Here is a 15,454-nt window from a genome sequence, read left to right as displayed (position 1 = left end):
TAGTCTCTGCCAATTAGTGAACAATTGCATGCAAAAATCTTTAAAAAAAATGAAAAGAAAAGAAAACAGTTAGCAGCCCTGGATGAAGTAAGAATCAATCCCAACATACCTTGCTCTGTAGTGTGCTTTGCATTCTAAATCTTCTTACTTACTCTATTATTCCCCCAAGGTTGCATAATGCAGGGAGAGTCAACATTTTTTATTGAAGTGGTCTATTGGTGTATCAGGACTTGGAATACTGTGAAATCCTAAACTGTCACAGCCTGCATTTCATTATGGTCCTTTATTATGTTTTATACAAGCACAGTTGCTTATATCAGAACAGAGCTTTCTATAAATAGTTTGGTGACCTTTCCTATTGTGCTGTGTCGCTTGTGCTATGCCACTTTCTGTGTGTTATTTTGTTTTCCTGTTTGATGCTGCAAAAAGTAAAGGCTTTATGCAGTCCGTTGAGTTAAAGACATCATAGCATTACACTTTCCACACTTTGTTAGCTATCAAACAAAACCAGAGTATTGACTGAGTAGAGAACCCTTTCAACTGGGTATTTTATAAGGTCAAACTTACATTACATCAGGTAACTTACATTACTTCAGGAATTACTCTGCTTTACCCAGTGTGTGATTATTCCTCTTTCTGTGGTTACTGCAGTTTAAAGCATTTTGAGATTAGAACATACCACAAGATTATTTATTACATACTTCATGGGATTTTCACAGGAAAAATTAGGTCATTAACTGAAAACAGTCACAACATCTTCAGCTGATGAGGGTAATGGGCCTGGCATTAGATGTATAATGTTGCAAATATTCTGGCTGTATGGATATGGGATGCTCACTTTGTATGCTGGTATACAGCAGCATGCTATACATATCACAGATTCCTGAACTGCACTTAGAACAAACTGCAACCACTTCTCCTCCTTGATGCACTTAAATGTAACTTGGTGAATATCTTTAATGTGGTATTTTGTTGGGATTAAGTCTACTTTTTGTGCAGGGTTTATCTCTTGAAGTTATTGGTATCATCCCTTCTCATATTTCTGCTATAGTTAATACTGTCAGCATCAGTTGCATTAATATTATTCTAGTTCTTTTAAGTATTATTGAATTTTATGTGTCAAAATAACACTGACTAGTCATATTCCTCATTTGTGCATTGTAAAAAATGTGTTCCGGTTAACAGAATATTTCCAAACAGATTGCTAACTCATTTGTTTTCTTCTGTCAGTCGCCTGTATATTCACTGAGATATTTTGATGGTGGTGAAGACCCCCCTCCCTCATAAGGGTCTGCATCCATGTGCTTTTGTGGCTAATAGTATCAACTCTGAGGTTACAGCACCTTGGATGAAAAATACCTGTTTTAGTAAATTAAGGTTTCAATTAATTGATCAAAAAATTGAACTACTCTGATTTTTTTCCCCCGTAATTTCCATTATTAATTGCTTTTTGCCATATGTACTTTTACCCATTACTCTCTGGTAAAATAATTTTTAGCTAATTTTTTTATGTTTTGCTTGTCTTCCAACCCCTCCACCATTTTATCTGCCTCTGGCATCAGTTCTCTTTCATCTGTGATAAAGCAGTCAGAGGAATATAATTGTTTACTGAATAATTCAGGATAAATAGTTAATTTTGTATATTATGTGCCACCTCTGAAGGCAGCATCATTATGGGTATTACTTCTTCTCGTCAGCTGGCCCTACTTTTCTGACATCGAACTTATCAGTAGTGAATACAAATGAATGCACATGACCTTCAAATATTTTCAACAGTTTAAAAGTTGAGATTTTTTTTTTAAATAGAAGTCTTGTAATTATACTCAGTATTCTTTTTAATGTACCGTGGTGCTGCAGTAGCGTTGTCGCCTCACAGTAAGACGTTGTCCTGTTCAATTCTCAGCTAAAGCGTCTTCTGTGTGGAGACATGTGTGAATGGGCGTACCTTCGTTGAAGGTTGTAAGTCAGGGCTAGCAACACAGCACGTAAAAATCTACTGCCAATCATTAGCAGACCGGAGTTCCGCTGTGGCGACCCCTAACCGGGAAAAGCCGAAAGACACAACAACAACATTCTTTTTAATGTACCTATAAGCTTAATTTATTCAGCTTTATAAACAAAAGTATTGGTACATCTTGTAAGGGCCTTTTCAGACTGGCAGACTATGTGCTTAATGTTGCATTTTGGTCCATACAGTACAGTAAAGTGATACATCTCTTGGTTTGCAGCATATAATTAATTATTTTTGCTTCTTTATTTTGCAGCTTGATGCTGTTCCTAAAGATGATGGAAGTTTATTGGAAAGGAGAAATGAACTTCAAAAAGAAGTTGAAATTATCAAAAGAAACTTATCAAAACAAGTAAGCACTGGCAAAGCTGCTATCTTTAAAGTACCACAGAGCTTTACTTTGTGTAAATAGCTTTATTACCTCTTATACGCCATTGGAAGTGTAGAAACACAATTGCTACCTTTCATATAAATGCCTTCTAGTAATTTTTAGCTCTTGTTACTTCCTGTATCGAGAAAAAGGTTTGTGACCTTGGATCATAAATTCGAGTGTTAGGTTACTCTTTTAGATGAAATGTCTTTTCATTGAATCATGAATAACAGTACTTTATTAGAAATTACCTAAAACTATATTATATTATAATTTTAATTATTTTTCAGATGATTTTTTTTGTAATTTATTTACATGAATAAAGTAAATTATATTTATAAAAGGAGGATAGTTGCAAATGGGGACCTCAGAAGGAGCTGAACATTGAATTAGAAAAGGAAATAGAGGAACAGGTTAACAGCTTCAAGTATCTGGGAGGAGTGGTCGAGGAGAAGGGAAGTCTGAATGAGGAGGTCAGAGATAATAAAAGGAGCTGCAGACAAATGACACAGAGTATCAGGGATAGTGTGTGATGGAAGAATGCCAAAGAAGGTGAGAAAATAAGCTGGATAAAACAGTGGTGCAACCAGTGGCTTCTGTATGGCAGAGAAACAGTGAAGACAGAACCGTCGAGGAAGCTTGCTGTGGTTGAGATGAGGTGGCTGATGGTGGTAGGATACATGCAATCGACAGATGAAGAAGGTAGCCCTAGTTATACAGAAAGTCAAGGAGAACAGGCATAGTGGTTTGGTCATATGCATAGGAAAACAAATGATTTTGTGATGAAGATTTGGGAGAGGCCAGGAAAAAGGCAAGAGGAAATGAGGACATCAAGCTGATTGATGAATGGATTGTGTTAGAGAAGACCCAGTGACAATCAGGCATGATAACCAAAGAAGGCAGGAGGGTGAAATTGAATCAAGAGAGGTGGTGACAGTTCATAAGACACCTCAAACCCATATAGAAAAATAGGAAAAAAGGGGGTTATGATGATGATGATGATGATGATGATGATGATGAATACAGTAATATATTTTATGTGTTCAGTTATTTGTCACTTTATAAATCAGCAAATATATCAGACTTTCATTCCTCTTCTCAGATGAAATATGCAGTTAAGAGTTAAAGTAACTGAATCTTAAGTCTAATTAGTGCTTCTCAGTGATTTATTTATCATGTAGACAGTGGCTGCCTTTTAGAGAGGAGTAAACATAGCATATCTTTCCCTGAAAACATTCTTTGTAAATAATTCTATACCATGGGCACTGCTTAGTTTTGCAGAGCAAATATGTCTAGAATAGAGCTGTGACTAGCTAAGGATGTACTGCATAAAGAAATCCAAAGTCCATTTATCTGTAATATCCTTGGACCCTGGATTTTGTCACTGGATTAAGCTGATGGTCATCTTCCCATGGGTTGCTCTAGCTTAGTGACATGGGAAGAAAATCTGCCCAGTGACTACATCCTTATATGTGTGTGTTGAGGTTAAGAGCTATTTGGTATCCTCATGATTGTGTTGTTTTCAAGTTCTACTGTGTTTTGATGAATACTTTTACTTCCTACTAGGTTAGAGTTTTGCTTTATCATAATCTTTGGTGCCTTGCATGGTATATTATTTGCAGCTTAGGAGTGATATCCTTACTAGCTGCATTTTCCATTATTTTACAGGAGGATCTGCTAACAGAATGCCTTGTAACTTCCAGACCCAACAAGATAGTTTCCTATGCAGCCTTTTTGTGCCTAATGCTAGTTATGAATTCAGGCTGTAGCAGATTTCTTGATACCATAGCGGTGTTTTCAAAAGCCTCATCTAGATTTTAGTAGTACTCACCATTTGATGTCATGAACTAAGAAAGTAGCATAGACAATGTCACCATGCTGAACTTCAGTACCAACTACTGTACCATCTCCAAAACCTAACAAGACCATCTTTCATGCCACCCCTTCCATTCTACTTGTAGAATACAGCCTTTAATAGTTAATATTTGAGTTTTATTGTACCAGAGATTGCATCTCTTTATCTCATAACTTTCCACTCTAATTTTATTGGGGGTGTATACAGAACCACATTTGGAATACTGATGCCTGTATTCTTTAGCTGCCAGTTGAACTACAGCTTGTTTAAATATAGGCTCTCCACTTCAGAGTTTTAGACTTTTAACTCACAGACTTTTGTTTCCAAAGCATTAACCTTCAGAATAATCAAGTGTTAACTGGGCAAAGTTTCAGCTTATGAATTTAAACTCACCAATGTTGAACTTAGGTGCTGTTTACACTAAGAAATTATTATTAGTTCAGTCTCTATTCGCTGGCAGAGATTCTGTATGTATGTGGTCCTTTCTCTTTTTTATCCTTGTTTTGTGACCATGGAATTAGTATGTTTATGTAATCATCTTAACAGACAAGTTTATCTGACTCCTGAGATGACAGTGCTCAACACTGACTTTGAATGAGCATCCATGTCTAACACACACACACACACACACACACACACACATGCATATCGTTAACACATACAGATCACAAACTAGTATCTGTAGCTTAATACACAATTTCTATGTATAGTATTTTAAAATAGTATCTTTCTACAGGGAAAAAAAAACATAAAAAACATATTATACCATGACCCCCCCCAAAACGTGCAAGCTGATTGGCCAGTGTGCACATTGTAAATCAAGTTATACTAATGGAAAAAGGTCCGGTCGCCCGGACTTTTTTCCATTAGTTTAACTCTACTTTTAAAACACTGTCTCGCTATGTTAAATGGGTTTAACATAGCGAGACAGTTTTAAAATAAGCAACGGACATCTCCGTTGCTTATTTTAAAGCTGTCTCGCTATGTTAAACCCATTTAACATAGCGAAACAGTAAAAAAAAAAAAGCGACGGAGATATTGCTTTCTCCGTTGCTTTTGCCCACAGCTCTGATGTACTGCGCAGGCGCAGTACATCAGAACTGCCGCGGATGCCAGACATCTGCAGAAGGGCAGTAAACAGGCATTATACTATGCCATTATTTAAGAAAAGTAATAGTTTCTTTTCTTAAATAATGTCATGGTATAATAGCAATAACCCACTTCTGGGTGTGGGTAATGCTGTATTTACCCACGGTTGACTTTGTTTGGTCCCTCGGGCTTCGCCCTCGGGACCAAACCACACCAACCGTGGGTAAATCCAGCATTACCCACACCCAGGCGTGGGTTATCGCTATATTCAGATATGGTCTGGCTTCATACTTTTCCATGCAGAGTCCTCATGCAAAATAGTCCTTTTCCCATTCTTTTGTTTAGGCTAAAAAGTTATCTATTATTTTTTCCAGGGCTTACTTTCCCTTTTTTAAAGTTTGTTGGTAGACCATGTTTTCTTATAGATTCATTATTTATTTATTTATTTTATTTACATTTTGTTGTCCGGGAGAGTCCGACTGGACACAGGTCCATTTTCAGCGGAGGCCCGGGGAGAAAAGCTCCACATTAAGTATTATTTGCATTATACAGTTAAAAAAACATAGCATTTAAATATAGACATTAGTCCAGTTAAGGACGCAAGACAAGAAGAAAACAGATGTAAAACAGCTATAGAGCACAGTACAATTTTAAATTCATAGATTATTACTAGGCTAATGACCCATGGGGCTTTTCTAAGCCTTGCCAAATTTGAGGGCCAGGCATTTATAACCTATCTCTGTCCATAAGGGGCATGGGAGCCAGGCCCAGTATAGAGGTCCTATTCCCCATCCACTGGTCTAGGTTGCACTTAAACTGAGTTATAGACTATCTCAGTTTCACATGGATGGGAAGCCTGTTCCATACAAGAGTCAGTCTCTGGGACACATATCTGTCTCCCCAGCATGTTCTGGTTAAGTCACAGACAAAATTCAGGTCCTTAGACCTTGTATTTCTTCTACTGTTTGACTTATTAATATGCAAGACATTCATAAGTGTGGCATTTGCGGATGCTGTGTAAGCCAGCCATAGATCACCCTTCAGTAATCTATAGGAGACTGAGTAGACTCTTGTTCAATGTAATTATAAGACCAGACACCCCATCAAGCAAGAGAAAAAAAAAAACTAATGTCCAAGAACAAGAGGGGTACTGGCTCAGCAGAGGAAGAAATCTCTCTCTAACTTAAACACACTGATTGGAGATCTTGTCAAGTCCTCCAAAGCTAATTACAATGCAAAAATAGCCTCCCTTGTTAAGGATGATCACAAGGAATTATTTAACTGCACCCAGAATCTAAAAGGGAATACCCAGCTATGTGCTGAACTGGTCATAGACAGCACCACCCATACTCAACTGGAGGTAGTAGCCAACCTGCTAGCTTTTAGATTTGGAGCAAACTTCACCTCCCTGTCCCTTGCAGTCATCCCCCAAATTATACTTGCCACCATTCCTCAACCTATTATCTCAAGAGAGCAGGCCATCTTGGCACTTTCCAAGGCCAAAACACAGCATCATTGGGACCAAACAAGATCCTAGGTTGCCTTTTGAACAACTTAAAACAAGACCTAGCAGACTCACTTGAATCCCTGTTTAACCACAGCCTGGGAACTTGCTTTGTCCCAGCAGGATGGAGGGCAGCAACAGTAATCCCTCTGCACAAATGAAGACCATGAACCGACCATGGGAATTATAGGCCCAGAAGCTTGACTAGCCTCATCTGCAAGGCCATTGAAGGAATCATTATGGACCTAAGTTTAGTAAGTACAAATAGTTAGTTTGTGATCTCATTATGAAGTTTATATCAAATGGCATCACCCATTATAAACAGTTCAAAAAATAGATGCGAGAAAACCAAATATAGTAGTCCATGAAAAGAAGACAAAAGTAGCATTGATCTTTGAAATTCCTACATTTAGTGATTACAGTGTATTAATACAGAGGGACACAAAGTCATAAAATACAAGGATTTGCAGGTCAAAATGAGGGCAGTGTGAAATAAGGAACAATGAGTCTTATAAAAAAGAATTTACAATCATACTTAGATATGTTACTGATACATATAACTCCATTTGAATTGCAGAAGGAGTCAATGGGCACATTGCGGGTCCTGCAAAGAGCACTTCTGGCTAACATGAAAGACTGAAACAGTACCAATTTCATGACCTTTAATGATAATTTGACTTAGGAATGGGATCCATTCCTGTCATGGTATTAGAAACCCAAAAGACTTGTAGAAATTGAAAATGGGAAAAGATCTTATTAACAAGGACATAGGTAATCTCCATACTCTGGACCCAACCCAGTTTGTTTTCATTAAAGATAGATCATGCTTGTTAAACATGGTTGACTTCTTCGAGAAAGTCACCAAGGCCCTTGATGAGGGAAAGACCGTGCATACCACCTTTCTTGACCTAACTAAGGCATTCGACATGATTCATCACTCAGATATTATAGGAAAACTCTTCCACCTGAGAATTAACACCTACAGTACATTACCAGGTGGGTAGCCAACTGACTGACTGGCAGGACACATACTGTCAAAATGGACGACTTCACCTCTAGTAAAAAAAAATAGTCATCAGTGGCATACCACAGGGTTCTGTGCTGGGACCCTTACTGTTCAGAATTTATTTCTCAGAAGTTCAGGCAAAGTTGTACAGCCTGTGGCTGCCCAAGTTCACTGACAATTGCAAATTAGGAGTCATCATTGAGTCCCCCAATGATGTTAATATACTACAGACAGGGAGAATGCAGACATATGATTGGTGCCAAATCCATGGATTAAACTTAAATGCCAAAAAACATATTATTATTCCCTTTGAGAAAGATGTCATCCCTGCTAGTTGCATTATAGACAGCAACTCCCTGGTACATGATCTGGGCACTCAGATTGATAGCAACTTGACTTTTGATGGCCACAAATCGACAGTAGTAAGGAAATACTTCTATGTGGCACATTTTATAAGTAAAGACTTCACATCTAGATCTAAGGATGTTATAATTCTTATTATACTCAGCACTCATCAATCCAGTAATTGAGAACAATGCTACTTTTGCATGTACCTCACCAGATACCTGTTACACTTGGAGAGATCACAGAGGTTTCTCACCAAGAAATTACAGGGTACACGAAACAAGTCTTATGTGGAAAGACTGAAAACCCTGTCACTGTATTCACTCTGCTACAGGATGCTAAGAGGTGACCTGTGCCTGGCTTACAGGGCAGTCTTTGACCTAGCCTTGATGGAAATGCTACACATTTGTAAATCAAACTGCACGAGGGTCACTTGCTTCAAGGCTCTGACATGAACAGGTCATGCTAGAAAGATAGACGGTTCTTTGGAACAAGCTTACAATACAAGTGAAACAGAGGCCCTCCCTGACCCTCTTCAAATGCAATCTAAATCACTGGATAGGTGACCACAGATTCACTCCTGAGGTGATGTCCATGTTCATCCTGGATAGAGAAAGCCATTATTAACTACTGTAGACCCTTATCTCTGCAAACTTCACTCACCTAACCACCGACAATTTGGGGCAACTCGGGATAAATATGGCTAAACCTGTAAGGGTTCTGGGGCCATTAGCCTAGTAACCTTCTGTGAACCTATGAATCTATGTGAGAAATAAAATCAGTATCACCCCTTACAGCATTGAAATTCTAACTCACTGACTGAAGCTGAAGTTTGCATATTGGAGCAGTGCATTGCTGAAGAACAGTACCTTATTAAGGAACAAGGTAACTACTGAGAGGAAATTATTTGTTTCTTTAAAACTTTTTAGTAGCTTATTGCTTCTGAGGTACACAACTTATCTGAGGTATGTTTTATGAGTATGTTTTTGAAAAAAAAAACTAGCAGGATGCAACAGACATAGCGTCATCAAAGCCTTATGAAGTAAGGGCCTTAATTAGCTATTGCTGCTTACCACTGAAAGAGTTAGTTTAAAACTGGAATGCAGTGTGAACTATATAGCCAACAGGCAAGCTTAGGCAGAAATTCTTCTTAGACCATTTGGATAATTTGGAAAACAACAACTTTTGAGAGTGTACTTGCTTTTAATTGTAAAACTGTTTTCATATTATAAAAGTGAGTATGCTTTTTGGGCAGGTGAATTCTGTATGAATTATTATTTTTTTCTATTGTGTATCTCTTGACTTGCTAGTTCTAGGACAGTTGAATATACAATTTCTGTGTGTAGTATTTTAAAACAAAATGTTTCTTTAGGAAAACTATAAACATATATATTTTTCAAATGGGGCTGATCCCATACTATGCCTCCATACTTCCTCTACCCCATGCAGTTTGGCTAAGTACTGACAGTTGGTAATAAGAGTATGCCCTAGAAGATATGGAAAATTTGCACAAGCATTTCCTATTTTTCTAGAATAATTACACTTTTGATTCAAAATCAGATGTAAAGTCCCTTTAATTCCTTGCAGTATTGTGCCATGATCATTCATATTCTTTCTGGATTCAGCATGCAGTTTTACACGAGGCAATGTGACTAGTGTATCCTTATATAAAGTGTATAAGTTGCCATTTAGGCTTATACTACTTTTAGCTTTAACAATATTTGTACTGATATGACTGGACTCTTGTGCCTAATATAGGTATCTGTGAACATATGTATCAGAGTGTTGTGTTTGCTTGAAACCTTTTTCTTGTTCGATGTTTGAAAATTTACTGTTCTGGTCAAGCTGTTATATCTAGCTGTTTTAAGAAGAGCAGACTTTACAGAATTAAAAAAAATGTATAAATCCATATCCAGTCTATCAAAGTTAAAAACAAATGTTTACTAACTTTCCTCATTTAGTAAGTAATTGATGATTGATATAAAATTGTGATATTGTTGTGCTCAGTGGCAGGGTGGCATTTCAGTGAAGAAAAATTATTAAAAATCTACAAAACCACTAACTAGCAATGTTATATAAAATCTGATTATTTTTTTCATTGTTCATACTGGTTCTTAATTAGAAGGAAGATTTTTGAGGTGGGTCTTCTGACAAGAAATCCAATTTAGAGTTAATTCGACTACTGCTTTTAGATTCACAAGTCAACTTTTCAGCAATCTGAGTTATGTTTTGCAGATAAGAAATGTGTATGTTGATTTTTATTTTGCTTATTGGCATACCTTTTTATTTATGTGTGCTTTGTAAATGGAGTCCTTATTGAAATGCTTCTCATGAAAAAGGTCTTTGACTTAGTGACCTCTTCCCACTAAAGAAAAAGAAATAAATGATTTTGTATTATTTTACATACCATATAATCCAACATATTAAATAACTTCAATATTTTATATCTTAAACTGTACATCATATTACACATCTGCATTTGTCATGTCTAGCACTCACTGACTGAAGCTGAAGTTCGCATATTGGAGCAGTGCATTGCTGAAGAACAGTACCTCATTAAGGAGCAAGGTAACTACAGAGAGGAAATGATTAATCTAACTCGCCTAGCTTTAATCAAAGCTGATGAGCGGGAACAAAAATCAAGAGACCTGCGAAAGGCTGAGGTAATTACTTGAAAACAATATTTTGTTGGGACTACACTGAGGACAGTATTTATAGAACAAAGAAAAAAATAAGTAACCATTCTAATTCATGTGTGAATATTTTATTGTTTCTGCACTACACATTGCAAGCAAACTAGATGCTATTCTTTTGCTAAACAAATGTTATTTTAGCAGTTGTTCAAGTGTGAGAGACTATTAAGCAGCCACAAAATATGTTAGGCTTGAAATGGATGCACACAGCACTGCTGCCTGGTGAGTTCTTTTGCATGGAATAGATGGACTTATACATCTTTATGATCTTTTGAAAACTGGAGTCTGCTTTGAAGCTATATGGCAGTATATTAGTTTCTACTAGGGCAGAAATAACAGGAATTATAATTTGGGCAGGTTCATGCTGGCACTGCAACATGGTTAAAGTGCCAGCTAGCAGTGAGTTACAACTTGTTGAACTGGGTTTAATTTTCAGAGTTACAATTTTTTTTTTGTCATTTTAGGCAAGTCATCTAATCAAAGCTTCCATGCCACTCATGAGCATTAGTGGGTCTTGCAGCTTAATTAATATTGAATAAAGTAAAACTAAAATGTAGGCCACTCCATTGACCTTAAGGAGTAAAGTGTTAGAATCATTTTAAACATATAGATATAAACATATAGATTAGTACTAAGCTAACTGCGCTTGTGAGCCATTTTAAGCCTAGCCAATTATCCCTTGTGAGACTCAAACCCTGGACCTTGTGTTTGTGAGGCAAACACCTTAACCATTAGGTCACCCTCCCTACATTTGTAACAGAAAGACTGACAATGTGATTCATGTTGATGGAAGTAAGCTATGGGGAAGAGACAAAGCAAGTGTTTCAAAATAGGCATATTTTACTTGTTTTTGTTCACTGAATCATTTGTTAACTAGATAACTATATTTATCAATCCAAACTCTATCCTGACACAGCTGAACCCAAGGGAAAAGGCAGATGCTAAATGTTTGGAAAATTTAGTACATCTGATGAAGTCTGTACACTAGGGTCGAAAACAGAGTAATTTCTGAGGCGTTTATGTGTTGGTGTTTTTATTATTAAAATATTGGCATCAAAGCTGTGGACTGCTGTTTTCCATCTTTCCAGGCACTTGTTTGGATTTTGAAAATTTAGTGTAGGCAGCAATGCAGCATGTCTTTGGGTGACAGGAGAAACTGATTTAATGTAGAAAACCAGCCAGACAGTACTGGTGGCCAGCATTAAACCTTAACCCCTTGGACTGTGAGAAAATGTCTGTGTCACTGTGCTGCCCAAATGCAAAATTAATTGTCCAAGTTCTTTTGTTTAGTAGCAACATAAATAGCTGATAATTAGTAGTAGAAATCTTAACTTTTTTCCTTGAGGGATTGTATGACATGAAATGGTTGGTTGACTTTTTGAGAAAAGTAGAAAGGGATTATTAAGGGTAAAATTGCCTGAATGAAAAGCCTATAGGAAAGTAAGGTTGAGGGGCAGAGAGAGAGAGTTGTGTGTGTGGAATATCATTAGCAGATATCCTTAAAATGGTTTTGAAACTATTTCAGTATAACATAGCTATTTTAAAAAATTAAAAGAATGTCACAGGTGTTGGCTGGAAGTCATAGACAAACGGTATAGTTCAGAAAGCTGTGCAAGTTTCTTTACATACTACTCAAGGGAGTTCTGATTCAGACACCTCACTACTCAGCAGAACAACTCTGCAGAGAAAGTTTTTAGAGCCTCTTATGATTTCTTTGTGGGCATGGCCTGTCTTAAATAGGCTCTTTGGCTTTCTGATGCTCTGGTCTGCAAGGATTCTCACAGAACTGCAATTCATAGACATCTATACAGTACACTCCCTCATATATGGCCTCTCTTTAACCGGCCTCCTGTTTAACCAACTATCAAATTTCTGCCATAGCCCTAGCAAATGAACAGAGAAACAGCACTTCTGCCTCTTCTAGGCTAAATAACGACAGACATTTGAGTTTTAGAGTTCACATTCTTTAGAAAAATGTATACTAGCATAAATCCTATTATTCTAGCTGTTTTATAACCTATAAATGCTATTTTGCATGCATTTTCTGATTAACCAGCCATTCATTTATCCAGCCTAAGGTCTGGCCCCAGCAAGACCAGTTAAGAGGGAGTCTAGTGTACTCACAGAAACATTACTGTGCAAGATCTGTGTAGAGTGATGTGCAAAATGATTAAGTTTGCATGACAATTTAGCTGCAAGCATGTATTTTTAGTGGGAGAATCTGATGCTGTGTGTGTGTGTGTGTGTGTGTGTGTGTGTGTGTGTGTGTGTGTGTGTGTGCGTGTGTGTGTGTGTGTGTGTGTGTGTGTGTGTGTGTGTGTGTGTGTGTGTGTGTGTGTGTGTGTGTGTGTGTGTGCTGCACGTGTGTGTGTGTGTGTGTGTGTGTGTGTGGTTCGTGTGATTGCAAGTGCTTGAGTGCTTACTGTATGTGTATGGCTATGGAGGTCTGATACCTGCTGCATGAAGTGATCTACAACTGAAATCATGGATTCAGAGTGTGCTGATGAGTGTATGTCTGTGTATGTGCATGCATGCATGGATGCACAGGCACAAGTCTATATGTATGCCTGTCTGTATCTGAGAGCAGGGGTGTGTGCCTTGTTGTTAATATGCTGTAGGTGCCAGTACAGGATGATAAAGTACCTTAGCTGAGACTGATGCTTTGTCATTCTTATTATATTTTAATGCAAACCAGAGCCATATATTCTGTGTGTGACTATGAATAACACTGAATCAAAGAAGCAAAACTCACCATATCTCAGCAGGATGTGTTGTGCCTGAGTGGCATGACTATGAATTCTAGCTATCATCCATTCTTGTTGTGTACAAATCTTCATGGAAGCTGTCACTGTAATTAATGTCTGCAGATATTATAAAGTCTGGAGGGTATCTTGATACGTCAAATAGTATTCAATTTACTGATTAATATTCATTTGTAGCTGTACCATGAAATGTACATGTATTAATTTGTAGCTGTGCTATGAAATGTACATGTATTGTGTGAGTCACTAGATTTGATTTTCAGCCTGCAGACATTAGATTTACAGTCCTGTCAGATAAGTAGCTTTTGGGTACCTTTATAAGTTCCAGTTAGCAAAAAAAATATTTCTTCCTCTGGAAAAAGTGGATCATGTATAATTTTTTCTAGCAGACCATCCTACAGCCAGTTTTGTCAACAAGAGTTAGCTTCAGAGTCCTTGAGTTTACGTATTCTGGCATTCTAATGTTTCAGATATCTGACTTCTCAATAGAAAACTTCATTTTATATCAGTAATCTTTGGAATCATAACTGAAAAATGCACTTTAATTCCTCTTTTGAGAAATGATTCTAACTCATAGATTACACAAATTTACTTCAGTCCTTGCAAGTAATTTAACTCATTTGGTTCCATTTATGGTATCAGAGTCCTCAGCTTTCAAGGTCTCAGCACGGATCTCCTCCTTGAGGCTATTTAGTTCATCACTCCTTGTGGCTCCCATCTTAGTACCACTTACTTCCATTTCTGGGGGTGTACTCAGCTCCAGTATTGAGCTCTTCAGCTGTGGTTGAGCTGTGATCAACATTTGAGGTCATGGACAAGATGACTGACTCTCCTCCAAGAGTTTCCATATAGACTCTAACTGTATGTTCTCCATCCCTCAACACTTGGCATTCTGTGTCGCATCCTGTTCATAATACAGGACAGAGCAGTTAGCCTTAAAAGAGCTGCACAGTGGAAGTTAGAAACCTTTGAGAAGTTGGAATTCCCCCTCCCAATCTTCCTAGGAAGGGGACATGTAAAAAAGGCACATAGAATCCCCTACAGAATCATTCACCTTGGACACCAATTCACATGATAGGGAGGGATTTCACCAAATATGCCAAATTTGATGAAAATCTTGAGTTGATGCACCAGAGGGGATTTTGACCTACAGACCCTCCCTCTCAATACACAGAGGTGTTATGTAAGGCCTATTGCTCTGCACCCACTTCCGGTTAGGTGGTTTCTTCTGCCATCTGATTAATTGATTTGTCCACCAGAAGAGCAAGGCAAGAACTTGACTCATCAGAAGTTATCTCTAGGAAGCCTGATAAAATCAAATGGCCCCTAAGGATAGGCAGTTTTAGTCCAAAGGTCCATTGGCAGAGTCTTTGATTGTAGCAGTGGCTATGAGAAAAGTACTGCCTGAGGATTCAGCCTCTGTTCATCTGCTCAATGTGGAGTCCAGGGCAATGGATAGAATGGAGAAGCAGGCATGTGCCTCAAATATCTTTGCTTTAAGCTTCACACACACACACACACACACACACACACACACACACACACACACACACACACACACACACACACACCTTCAAAAGAGATTTAGCAGAGCAAGCTATAGCCTTCTTAAAGAAGCTGCCCACATGAGATTCTAGGAACCAACTTGAGGCTACTTCGGGCCTGATGTCAAATATTACCAATTTCTAAATCTGGCTCATGCATAAGGCATTAGAAGGGCCGTCTCTGCCTCAAACACCTATCTGGAATCAGAGGGTTGATTCCAAGATTTTCAAAACCATAAGGATTTAGCCCTCTTCTGAGTCCCACTGTAGGATCTTTG

General features: G+C 37.8%; 1 protein-coding gene across 1 annotated transcript in view; it reads left to right on the top strand.

The window, feature by feature from the left end:
- Positions 1–15,454, top strand: part of CCDC146 (coiled-coil domain containing 146) — a 4,019,163-nt gene that overhangs the window by 2,546,027 nt on the left and 1,457,682 nt on the right. Inside the window, exons 10-11 of the mRNA XM_044088498.1 lie at positions 2,265–2,360; positions 10,670–10,840. Of these exons, the coding sequence (XP_043944433.1) occupies positions 2,265–2,360; positions 10,670–10,840 (267 nt within the window). The remainder of the gene's footprint in view (positions 1–2,264; positions 2,361–10,669; positions 10,841–15,454) is intronic.

Source organism: Protopterus annectens, chromosome 11.part0 (assembly GCF_019279795.1).
Source record: "Protopterus annectens isolate FY-2018-M chromosome 11.part0, PAN1.0, whole genome shotgun sequence".
In the NCBI taxonomy this organism is placed as follows: Eukaryota; Metazoa; Chordata; order Ceratodontiformes; family Protopteridae; genus Protopterus; species Protopterus annectens.
Note: the sequence above shows the minus strand (reverse complement) of the source record. Positions and strands in the feature narration are given on the sequence as shown.